Here is a 12,918-nt window from a genome sequence, read left to right as displayed (position 1 = left end):
GCTGGAAACGTTCAGCAGCAGGAGGTTGGATGCGCAGAGGCATTTGACAAGCTTTTTGCTTGTCTGAGCCACTGTGCCCCAACATTTGGAGGGTGTGAGTGTGCCCAGAACCAGTACCCAGCTGTTGCCTTGTGCCAGAAGTACCCCGTTTGTTCATGTGGGCAGGCACAATTACCTCCAATTAGACGAGCTCTTTCACAGCTACAAGCCCTGGCATTGCGTGATCTGAGGTGTCCAAGTCAGGGCGCCTTAAAGTTCCTGCTATTCAGGACAGTACCTGCCATTACTCCTTTTTAAAGTGTGTCAAGCTAGATGCCCCAAATAAGCACAAGTAGTTTGTAATTGTGTCTAAAAATGTGAGTGAATTGTTCCCTGTTGAAACTAGGGACAAAATCCATCAATTAGGCAACCCTCTCTAACTTTATCACTAACTAGTGAAAGGAATAATATGGGACTGTAAACGACGCCCATAAAATGAAGGTGGTTGTAGCTTACCCTCCAGGAAACAGAGTCCTCAATTGCTTCATGACAATCGGGTGGTTTCACTTTTTAGCCACGGCAAAACATCAGCCTTAGAGAAGGAACATGAGCTCTGCCCTAACCGGCTGCAGCAAACTGCTGGTTGCAGAAATTACCTTCCACGTGACCGGTGCTTTCTCCACCCTCCAAGCTATAGGTCTGTCTCCAACCATCTTTGCTCAGAAAACACGTACCTTTTAACATTTAACATAACATTGCCCACAAATCTCTAGAAAGTAATCTTAGTTTGCTCATTGTCCTCAGTATGCACCTTTATTATGCTTACTCTGTTTGTTTAGCAGTCCCTCATCTCTCTTAGTAATTTGGCTACTCCTTGTTGTTCACCTTTCTGCACACAGGATAAACTAGTTGCTTGTAACACGACCAAAATCACTCCCATACTCGCTGTTCTCTGCTTGGGCCCCTGCACTGAATTCTCCCAGTTTACTGAGCTCTCGGTTTATCCATCTCTCTGGCTCCTAGCCGGCCCCCTGTGCTGAAGCTATGCTGGTGACCCACTCAGACCCACTGCTGCTCGTTTCCTTGTTCTTGCCTCTTGGCCTACTGCCCTCTCAGTGCCTCTGCTCCCTACAGATGCTGTGTGCCTGACGTGGGCTTTGCTGACCGCTGCCAGCGCTGGTCAGCGCTTCCTCTCCTTTAGGACTGCGTATCAGCCACTGCTTAATTCCTTCGTGCAGCCTCTCTTTGTCTTCCGAAGACGTGACATCTCTTTTGATGTGTTATCATTATTTCTTCCAGCACCAAGATTATTGATCCTCACGCAATTTCATTCTGTTTCACCCTTGATCTTTTCTTAGCCCTTTCTCCCCTTGCTGGGACTGCCTTATCTGCCAGCAGTGGCAGGTAAGTATCAGTATTTAATCCTCTGCTTTTGTACAGTACACAGAGGATCTGCGTGGGCAGGGAATGCGTCACCAAGACCAAACGAAGTTTGTCCCACTGCAGCTTGTCCATACCTGCATCCCCTCCTATTATTTCTACCTGTTGGCTCACTGGGAAGTTTTTCACTGTTTGGCGTCCCAATCCTAGATCGTGGTCTAGCCATGATCTGCTTCACGGAGCCCATAAAAGAGCTGGTCTCAACACCTGTATTTGAGCTACAAAACCTGTACGTCATCCCTGTAGTCTGTCGGACTTTGAGACCCTCAGCCATGCAAAATTATGGGGAGAAGGAGTTCAGTCCCAGTCTATGCAAACTTATATCACTTGTGTTCGGCCAGAACAGCACACAAATGTCTCAGCCCTTTCTATTTTACTCTCTGTATCACAGATAAGCCACATTTTCAAGGCTTGCTTGAAAGACAAGCTGTCACTTCCATCTATCAAAAGAGCTGACTGATAACTAATGATGACACCCTGCAAGACCTTCTCGTAAAATTTCCAGATAGATCCACACTCCTCAAATGCATGGCATGTGTTCCCTACTGCTCTGATCTGTTTTGGGGACCGCTTCCTCATGGAACTCCTGTCTTGTGTGCAGCAACATAAAGGAACAAAAGAAAGTCACAAACTTTTTTTTCTCTTTGAAGTTATTTTATAGAAAATGCAGCCTGTAAACTCACAAATCAAACACTAGCAAGCTAAGGATTGATTTCTGCCACAGACCAAATCAGAATTCTGAGCAGAACCTTAGGGGGATAGATGCGAGTCCAGGAAGGCTTTCTGAGTTTTGTTTGGCAGAAGAAAAACAGAGCTGTGAGTACTGAAACGTCTCTATTGCAGACTGTTTTCTGTGAGTGCTTAAGTAAGGTACGATGTGCAAGGCAATGTGTGACACCTCTGCCCTCTGTTGGTCTTGAATGGCAGATCTCTGGTGCGTGCAGAGACCTGGCCACTCAGCCCTCCCATGCCCACAGACCCTACAGCTGTTAGAGGGAAAACATGCTCAGGCCCATGTAAGTACCAGCATCCTAAATCCTAATAGGACCTAATAGGAGGTCCTAAGACTTGGTGATGCAGAACTCGGCGTGATTATGAGCTATCAGACACGAGAGGAATGGCTGTGTATGGAAGTGAAAAATACTGTACAGGCTTACATAAAATCAGGCTTTAAAAATAAGACCTCAACAAGTCACTTCAGGGCCAAGGAGGTGGCTGGCATAGCCTTGAGAAAGCGCGAAGTACGGCCTGTAGCTGGGAGCAGTTCTGCAGCCCCAGGTCAGTGAAGCCATGCAGGCTGCTTGTAGTCATCAGTGCCGGAGAGCCTAAATACCTACAGGTTCTTACTCTGGAGCTAGCGCAGGAGTGGCAGATGGTGTATACATCTATATGCTAATCAGTCTTTGCGTGTTTTCTATCACAGGCAGCTACCAGATCCCAGGGGGGAAGATGGTCACAGAACCATTCCCTGTACTGTTATGTACATCTCCTACACGTTTCATCCTGCTCCCAAAGTGGAACAAACCTTCCAGTTTAGCACAGTTCCTGTACATTGCGTCAGTGTGTGAAGATACTTAAAGCACCCATCACTTAGCAGCATCAAATAATGACGTTATGGAACTGCACCAAAGAGAGGAGGAAATAAATCTTTTAGTGAGTCACAAAGACTTTCAGAGGTGATCAGTAATTAACAGCTTGGAGAGAAATTTGCCTCATTAACTTCAATCATGATTTCATAAGTAGCGTGCAGTAGAAATCCCAGTGTCTTTACCTCCTGGCTCCCATAACTGTAGCCTAAATATTTTTTTTCCTGACAACAAGCTGCAAATAATTGGTGTAATCCTGCTCAGTCACAGAAAACCTTGGTACTTGGCTGGCATTGTCCTATTTCAGCTCCTGCAGTGTCCTGCCACTGTAAGTAGGTGCCTTTGCATCTTGTCTCAACATTAGCTACTTTAGCCTGTATGGGTAAAGCTAAGGAAATACTATTTTTTTTAAAGTTTCAAGCTCCTGCTGGTGTATTCAAGTGTAATTCTGTGCACTGAATGAGGTCCTGTTTGTGTCCAATGGCAGGCATGAAAGCTTCTTCCACCACCTCAGAACGAGCAGACACCAGGGACAGATCAGCCTTACAGTGTCATCTCGGTTCTTATTTTTCCAGTTCAGATGCTGTGGAGTCTCCAACTACACTGACTGGTTCGAAGTGTACAATACGACCCGGGTGCCAGACTCCTGCTGCTTGGAATTCAGCGAGAACTGTGGGCTCCATTCCCCAGGGACCTGGTGGAAAGCGGTGAGTAGCTCCCCAGCTGCAGCTCAGCAGCCTCCTTCCAACCCAGGTGAAGGGCAGGAAGCTAGTTAGCTGTAAGGTGATAAGGTGTGGTGTCACCTCGGGCAGCTTTAATCAGGTTTTGGAAGGCTCATGTCGAGCTACAGCTTTTCACCTCTGATGAAACTGCCAGTTTGAATACTTTGAGGAGCTGAAGGCCGTTCATGTCACAGCCAAGTACCTTCACTGATCTGGAGCGTGGTCCACCCAGATCAAGCTAGGAAATGACAGGATTGTCTTTTTTAACATCCACCTACTGGATTAAGGTAAAGGCAAATGGCTTCCCCCCCACACACACCCTGGAGCACTGGCATAGCAGTAGCTTTGTGTGGCACAAGCAGTCATGAGGCACGATTGCGAGCCTTGTGCGCTCTGCTCCTGCCAGGCACCTTAGTTCAGGGGCTTCTGCTGTGTGTAGAGCCCAAATTTCTGTCTTTAACTAGCTCAGCAATTGTTGGTGCTAATTACAGGTAATGTAAATACCCAGGAGGGAGGCGTGGGGCAGGGCCAGCTGGTGAAGTAGCACTGAAATGAAGTTTTGCTTGTTCTAATGGTTTGCAAAGACAGAAACTGTGCAAGAGCTCTGTTACTTTTTAGTGAGATTTCATGCCCATGGATTGGCACTGGCAGAGGCTGAGTTGCAACCAAACATTGTTCCATCGTACCTCCCAGGTAGCTCCAAGTCAAATTCTGAATTAGGGACTTAAAAGGTCTTATTCTATTTTATTCAGGGTACCAAGATGATCGGTGCAGGTTAACCAGGCTAAAACCACACCGTTTGGGTAGGCATTAATGCCATGTACATACTGTGGAAGCCACTAACCGAAGGCTGAACAACCTTGCCCATGTACATTTACAGGACACAGGGCAGTGTGTGTGCAAGGCTGTCCCACAGAGGCGGAGTGTATTATTTAAAGAAAGGATTCACCTCAGCCAATCCCAGCCCCTCCAAGGGAAGGGCGATTGCCATGTTCCAGGGCTAGGAATTTGAGGTTATAGCTAGTGTGGAATTTAAAGCAGGAAGAAAATAATGGAGGAGCACCCATACTGCAGCTTAAAATGATGGAAAATGGTAAGAAAGCAGCCCTTGTGCAGCAGGAGAGGCTACTGAGCAGCTCTCACTGACACCCTTGTTTGTGTAATGTGTATATATGAGGTACATATTTGTGTGTGTGCATCTGTCTATTTATTATATATATTTTGTAATAAACCTTTCCTGAGACATGAAGAAAATGGAAAGGCTCATTCTGAAATTCTAACTGCTTCTAGTTGAATTTTAGAGGGCAAAGATGCCCCAAATCTAGTTCTTGGTTATATTTAATTACTGGCCCACTTCATATTCATGTGTGCAGTGTTTCGGAGGTGGTATTACAGCTCGTACTCTGTGTGCAGGCTCCAAGCCAGAAAGGCACTGTATTTGCTCCACTGGTGATGCGATGAACCAGGGTACCCAGCAGCTTAGTGTTGTATTTTCTGTCTTTATGTTCCCAGGGGAATACATCCATGTGTTTATAGCTAATACGTTTTGTTTTTTTCCAGCCTTGCTACGAAACGGTGAAAATATGGCTCCAGGAAAACTTACTAGCAGTGGGAATCTTTGGATTGTGCACAGCTCTGGTGCAGGTAAACTTTAATACTGATTTTCAAATCCTAAGTAATCGCAACTAAATAAGTGTTAATAAATAGACATATTCTGCCCAAGTCTAATTTAATAATTTCAAATTTTGCATGATGTTAGACTAAAACTCAGAGATTTAAGTTTCTGTCATGTTTTCATTCTGTTAAAATACTGTGTAGAGGATACAGAACTAGGAATACTGCACACATTTTCTGTGTCATGACGTACTGCAAAGAGCAGGCACTTTACCACGTGGTTTATCTAAGGCTCACACTCAACTCAGTGATGAGTCAACGTCCTGTGACAGAATCCTAGTCATTGTAGGGTGTATTGCCTTTTAGAGTACCTGTATTTGTTCAGTAGTTTTCCAGAGAGGCCAATCAGCTTAAGCTAAATATCTAATGTTGAGCTGGCCTAAAGGTAGCTTACATCTTCAATCCCATCCTAACTCGTAGGGTAAGTTCTAAGTAGAGATGTTGTTCCCAGAATTCAACCTTGGCTATAAAACCATTCTCCTTTGCCATTAATTTCTGTGAAAGTCGGTAGGCCAGACTGGTACAGAGCTGCTGCTAAGATTGTGACTTGCAGTTCTTTCCAGTGTAACTTTGGTCAGAGGCAGGTCAGCCATCAGTGCAGTGGATTGTTTCTTTCTCTTAAGTATATGTATTTTTAATCCAGCTGGTGGTGAGTCTGGCCCCAGTGCAGCCACAGCAGTACAACCCTCAGCCTGAGGATACAAAGGTGAAAGCTGCACCAGAGCTCAGGCTGTTTCAGCTCTAGGTCAGCCCTCTGCTTACGGCCTGGAGGCCCACTCCTGAACGCAGTAAGACAGAGTTCTAGTTTCCAGTTCCTGTCTCTCTCTCACACGCAACACGCTAGCAGAAAGGATGGCATAGCTAAACTAATGCTATATAACGCCAGATTAACTCATGGCTTTAAATTTTGCATGGTATACTGCTGGCAGCGGAGAGAGAGAGACTGGGATCACAGTTCAGTTTATATGCTTGCTAGTGTTGGATTAGGCAGAATAACATGTATCCTACTTTCTGGTAAGTCATGGCTGCAATTTATCAGTGCAAATGCCTGACTCCTTGTAGGCCCAAATTCAGTGGAGTTTTATGTTTTCTAGTATTTTAAGCTGATATGCTTAGGAAACAGGTAGGTGTAACAAGATCAAATGGCAGCGAGACAATATAAGAAGATTGGGTTGTTAATCTATTACCACATTTAAAAAAAAAAAAGGCAACTTTTGAGCATTTAGGGAGTCTTTAAACGATACACTGAACACCCAGTAGATCATGGCAGTGTCCTTCCCACAGGCCCTGATGACAGTCAGGGTACTGAAGAGCAAATACTGTCCTTCTGACAAACAGGAGTGACTAATTTCCAATGGGAGCAAACATTTCAGACAACTTTAAAATGCTGATTAATATTGCTAGTAAATGCTGTGAAACACAGAGAAACTAGCTCAGCATACAAACACTTTTGTCAGGGTCTGCCCCTAGCTGCACTAAATGATTGAATCTAATTGATGATGAAAGATTTGATCCACTGTCACCTAAAATGAATTGGGTGCCCTCCATTGTTGCTCTTACAATGTTGATCTGGCCCTAAATATGTGATAGGTTTTGTTTTTCACATTAATGATTTGATAGTTAGAATCACACCACGACACAACTTGAAGGACATACAGCAGATGCGGCAGGAGAATCTTCTCCAGCCATGCATGCTAGATAGAAATTGTAAAACAAATTCACCACCAAAATAAAACCCCCAAGGTTTTATTACACAACCATCTTGGAAGGAGTTCCTTTATTAAGAAATAAAAGGCAGCATTCTAGGGCTACTTCTAAAAGGCAGTTGTTTATTATAAGACAGCAGACTAAAGCCTCACTGCTTTATTTCACTGTGGAAGAATGAGAAATGAGACAAATACATAACCATTTTTTTTGCCTTTATATATGAAGTAGTATGTGTTACTCATATTCTTTCAAAAATAGTTATCAGGGAGACTACCATTTATATACACAGTACCATTTACGTGGTCAAATCAGGTGCTTAAAATAGAATTCACACAAAAAAAATCTACTTGGCAAATCCTTATCCCAGTGAAGATGTTTACAGCAGTGTTGCAAAAGAACAGCACAACCACTCAGTACATTCACGTAAGTACTTCAAATGGAAGGGAAATGGGACTCTTCCTCCGCCCCTTTTCTGAGAAATTGAGCTACCCGAGGTCAGCAGTCAGGCTGGGAGCAGGACCACCACCTCTGCCTGCTGCTTCTCTTGAACAGCCTGAGCAGAAGGAGAGAGACTTACATTGCTGATGAGCCACTGAGCCACTGATGATTATGATTAATGCATGGTCAGTCTCCAGTGATTCCCCCAGAGGGATCTCTGCACAAACATGCTTTGAAAAGTAAAGTACAGTAAAGTAAACCACAGCATCCTTTGGGTCAGGGATGAAACTGATTGTCTTCCAAAGCAACAGCTACAGAGATAACCACAGCCCCACAGCAGAGCAAGTTGTTACTATAAAATACTTTTGAGCAAAAGACATCCAAACATTTCTTTTCGATACACCTCTTCCCAGTATCTGGCTGCTGCTTTTTATGGAGAAATCAACTCTACTGCAGTCATTGTTCATTCTGTAAAACAGCAATACAGGTAAGGACAAAAGGCAGACAAACTAGGAACAGCAACAAGGACAGGAGCTGGCAGGAAAAGCAGTATGTGATGTGTCTTCCTGTGTGTGAACAAAACCAGTGTAAGCATGCTTTTCTTTTTTTGTTTGTTTCAATAAATAGGGGTTTTTTTGACTTACTGAAAAATGGTTGTTTGCTTTTTTTCTCTTAGATTCTTGGACTCACCTTTGCAATGACCATGTATTGTCAGGTAGTCAAGGCAGACACCTACTGTGCATAGATACCATTCCCAATCTTTCTGCTTCTCCTCCAAAGGACACAGGAGAAATCTCCTTCATGCTCATTCATCTGACCTTTTCCCCCCCCACTTTGTACTATAAACTGTGTATAATGCTATCTTTCTGAAGATTTTGTGAATCACCCCATTTTACTGAAGGAGGAAGAAAAAGTCAGTACTTGAACTGGCACAGGTAAGCAGCAGCCTTGGCTTTAAACAGAAGAAAACCTCCCAACAGCGATGGTTCCTTTTCTGGGGCCTATGGAAGGCAAAGGAGGCTGCAAACGAGGGGCTGAGCTGCAAACCCATGTTAAGAAAAGATTGCAGTGGCGCAACCTCTGTGAAACCTGCCCGGTTGCCTTCCAGCATTTCAGAGTCTGGAAGAGAGGGTGTAGAAAATGCGCATTCTTCAGCATGGAAAGAAGGTACAGAGTAGCTAGCACTGAACGCAACTGTAATTTCACTACAGTTTGCACACAGCTAAAATGTCAAGAGCAACCAGCCTTTCCTCCAAGTGTCTCAAGATGATTTTGTAGCCAGGAGAGGATTATCTTCAGAAATGCTATTTTAAAGGAGTATTTTTAATTTCATGTGCTGCAAAGTCAGGCTTTTAATCAGAATCTGTACAGTGAGATCTGGCTGTTAAGGGAAAACAATATTGGACACTGTCTCACTTATTAATTGCCAGTGGCATATAGGTGATAGTTGACTGAATATGTAATACATATTACATTCATATACACGTACTGTTCTGAAAGGAGGTGAAAATAACCAGCATCTAACCTCAGAAAGAGGGAACCTTTCTATCCCATTTTACATTCCAACTGAAATAACCAAGTACTATTTCTTGTAGGAGGCACTATCACTTATACCTCTGGGAAACAAGTAATTACTTTCAGCTGTATCTTCATTTCAGTAAACAACTTGTGAGTGGGCTCCTCTGTCATTCTACTATGATTTTATTTTTGTCATCTCTGTTTCAAGTTAGTCTGCCAAAAAAATCACTCATTTCCACACTCGAAGATTTGTACAATGCTGTCAGCTGTTCCTTCCCTCAATGTCACCATTTCATTAATTTACTCTAGAATATCAGTGTCTGCAGGTATGATAGAGTTTGCCTTGCTAAGGAAAAATCTTTGCACATTGCTCATCTTTCCAAGAGTTATTAAGACTTCAGATGTTTTTATGCTTGGCAGTTTTTTCCAGCTGTGTGCTTACAACAGCCAAGGCACATCAGTATTTGTTAGAAATGGAGTCACTTCTCAGTTCTGCTTTTTGCAGCCATCTCCCTCCTACTGGATTCAAAGGCTGATGGCTAGAACATGCCCCACACTTCCTGGAATTTGCAGAAATCAAAGTCAGTACTTTCCTTTTGCCAGGAAACAGCCACCAGTTGTCTGATTCTCCACCCTACATCGGTAGCTGAAGTAATTTATGTAGTACCTTTCTGCATGAACCTTCCAGTGTCTAAGAATCTCATGCTTCCTACTGCTCAAACAAACTGCCAACAACTCCCCATCAGCAAGCAGCCCCAGGTAATGTACACATGGCAGGGAGAGGCTGAAGCACCTGGGGAAAGGAGATAGCAGCGAACAGGCTAGCAGAGCAATGCAGCTGGCCTGCTCCCCCCAGCAGCCTTTTGAGGACCTCAGCTACTGCCAGCAGACTGGGGAGACAACCTCGGTGCCCTGTTTTCACAGAAAGCCCTGTGCAGTCATTCTTACTGGGACAGACTAGAAGCACCTTTAGTGCTTACAACAGCATGTCAATCCCTGTAGCACGGGGCATTTAATTGTGCAAGCTAAGTTCAAAGTAACGAGTTACTTGTGTGCATTTTGTGCAGCTTCCCAATCATTTGCTCTCATAGCAACCTCACCACCACTAAAGAATTTTATTGCCATGCCAACAAGCCACAAATGTTAACGGACTTCAACCCATGACAGAGGTTAAACTGAGCGAGTAGCCCACAATACACAGGTGACCTGTGCCTTGAGCAGGAGACTTACTCTCAGTGTTGTAATCACCACGGTCTCGATGCTCTCTGCTCCTTGAGCCCAGGGTAACCCATCAACAATCATGCTCTTGGAGAGATGGGAGAAGTTTGTTCCTTTCCTCTCTCCACGCTTCTTACCTGCACAGAAACAATTCCAGGTTAGAGGTATCATTAGTGCGAGTTTTTGCCACGCTTCATAGTTTGTACTCACAGGTGCTCCTGCTGACAGCTCTGCATTTCCACCACTGAAAAGCTGCGTAGCAGAATGATGAACACAATTGTAAAACACTGATTTTTAAGAAAGACAAAAGGCAGACTAGTCTATTCATAGTGATCTCTGCCATTAAAAACTAACGGAGAGCAATCCTGATGGCTTTGGTGATGAGAGCAAACCATTGTGCAGCAGAACTCCCACATGGGGCAACTCTCATCAGTTTGGGTGGTGGTGGTGAAGGGAGACGACAGAGTACAACCCTCATCCTGTGAGACTTCAGCTACACCTACAGAATAATAATAATAAAAGAAACCAGTGCAGATGAGACATCACACATTCCGGTTCTCTCTAATCATTTGCCACAGTTTAAGCATCCTTACAACAAGATAAACAGCCTCGGTTTTCAAAAATACGATCTAGAGGCAGTATGAGCAACACTCGCTTTGTAAAGCCCAGTCATTGCAACATCACCATTCAGCAGCAACTACTAAAGAGAAAAACACACTGCCAACAGAGATGCTAGTGCAACTTACTGATAGTTTGCACTGGACCATTTTCTATATTTGATGTCAGTAACTCTCTTTACACAAGCCAAACAGATGTTACGGTGCTTAAAGCATTACCAGCACAATCCAGTTTCAAACCTCTGAACATACTGAATATAACAAGAATCAGCTTTAACATATTTTCTTTCTAAAAGCATTGCATCTTTCTCCCCTGAGGTCAGACTGTTTTGTGATGTTTAACAGCAGCATTTTTTTCTAAGCAACAACAAAAAATAGTTCCATTTTATGTATAAAACTTGACATTGAACTGGTTGATTATAATCACCCCCTAGTACATTCAAAATGGTGCTCATACTGTATTTATGCAGAGCATGCCAGAAGTCATTCCAGTTGCTTCCATTAGTGTTTTTGTCACTTTTAGTAAGGCCTTTTAGATTACTTCCACTTATTTTTAAATGTGAAGGAAGACTCAATACATTTAAAGACAGAACCAAAGGTAACAAATAGAGTGAAGCAGAGAACTCCCAATTTACACCCATTGCTCTTTCTGCTTAATAACAAGATGTGAAAGCATAGGGCACACAGCTGGACCTACTGAATTCAGCAAGATCTGGATTTAGCTTTTAGATTCAGTCCAATATACTTCTGGCTTTTCATCTTCACAATTTTAAGAATATATATATTTAATAGAATGTGGTTTATTTTCCTGTACAGTAATTGTCAGCAGCAGCCAAATCTTACTGCTTGTACCACAGAATTATTTAGCTCTACGTATTATAGTGCACAATCACTGAAATTCACTCCAGTTTCTGTTCTGTGAACATTTCTTCATTCCTCCTCCTCAAATAATATAAACTTGTAAAGGTTTATTCTTCCATTTAATAGCTACCATTTGAATGCAGCGTTATATGATCTGTAATACGGAGAGGAAGGAAATGCACCGAAGTTGTAAAAACATTACCTAGCATCAGTAATAGGGCCGCTACGTGAATCCGCCCACCCCTCTCACTTCTCACAAGCTAATTAAAAATTGGTTCTATTTTTCAATGCATGTGGCTCCAGGCTGCTTCCTCCCATTCGCAGACAGGACAGGAGGTTGTCAGCATGGACAAAGTTACTGCCCTGCACTTCACACTTGGCTTCATTGTTGTGCTATAAGTGTGGCACCAAAGGTAAGCAGGGAAAAGAAAGCCGATCGTGGCATTTGTTTTAAAACCAGACACTTTATTACCTTTGTCCACAAGAATTCGTGCTAAGTGTGAATGATCTTCGTAGACACTGAGTTAGGCAATTCACTGTAAGAAAACAAGTCAGGACTCGCCCTGGGAAATTTTGTTTGGATTCCATTATGAATTCTCTTAGAGCGTCACCTGTGTCTTACCGCAGTGGGCAGGTCTCCTCAGTTCCTTGGATTTTGTCACTGCAACTATGATAATACATTTTTGTGCATTCATATAAAGAACAAAATTTAAAATATACATTTTATTTTTAAAAAATTATTAAATATTCTTTAAAGTTTACAACAGAATGTCTTTTGTATTCTTTATAACGAACTACACTACAAGCTATACAGTGAGTATATACATACCAAAAGATGGGTGTGCAAGCATGCACACACACCCACACTATATGCAATAAAAAAAATACATAGCATACTTCTTTTTGTCATTTCTCATTACCTGTCTTTGATTTGATCTGTCCTTCCTTATTGGTTCTTTATTTTGCTGGTTTTGTTTTTTAAACTTGAGCAGCTTACCCATTTCCAGGTAAATTTATACGCCTTTCTTTTTCCTCTTACGAACAACCTGAAATTATGTACAGTCAATACAGGAAACATTTCAGAAAACACTGGGGGGGGGGGGAACCTGTTTAGTAACATAACAAAAAACTGTACACCCTAAACCAACTGGTATGTTC

The 12,918-nt window shown here is 42.9% G+C and overlaps 1 protein-coding gene across 10 annotated transcripts in view; it reads left to right on the top strand.

Moving 5' to 3' along the window:
• TSPAN4 (tetraspanin 4) overlaps positions 1 to 12,529 on the top strand; it is a 411,936-nt gene extending 399,407 nt beyond the window's left edge. For all 10 annotated transcript variants that reach the window (XM_083839587.1, XM_083839582.1, XM_083839586.1 and 7 more), the window contains 3 exons: positions 3,581 to 3,712; positions 5,288 to 5,371; positions 8,223 to 12,529. In XM_083839587.1, the coding sequence (XP_083695713.1) occupies positions 3,581 to 3,712; positions 5,288 to 5,371; positions 8,223 to 8,291 (285 nt within the window). In that variant the 3' untranslated portion in view covers positions 8,292 to 12,529. The remainder of the gene's footprint in view (positions 1 to 3,580; positions 3,713 to 5,287; positions 5,372 to 8,222) is intronic.
• The last annotated feature ends 389 nt before the right edge of the window (positions 12,530 to 12,918 follow it).

This window comes from Anser anser (assembly GCF_964211835.1).
Source record: "Anser anser genome assembly, chromosome: 5".
Taxonomy (NCBI): Eukaryota; Metazoa; Chordata; class Aves; order Anseriformes; family Anatidae; genus Anser; species Anser anser.
This window is presented reverse-complemented; position numbering and strand designations above follow the sequence as displayed.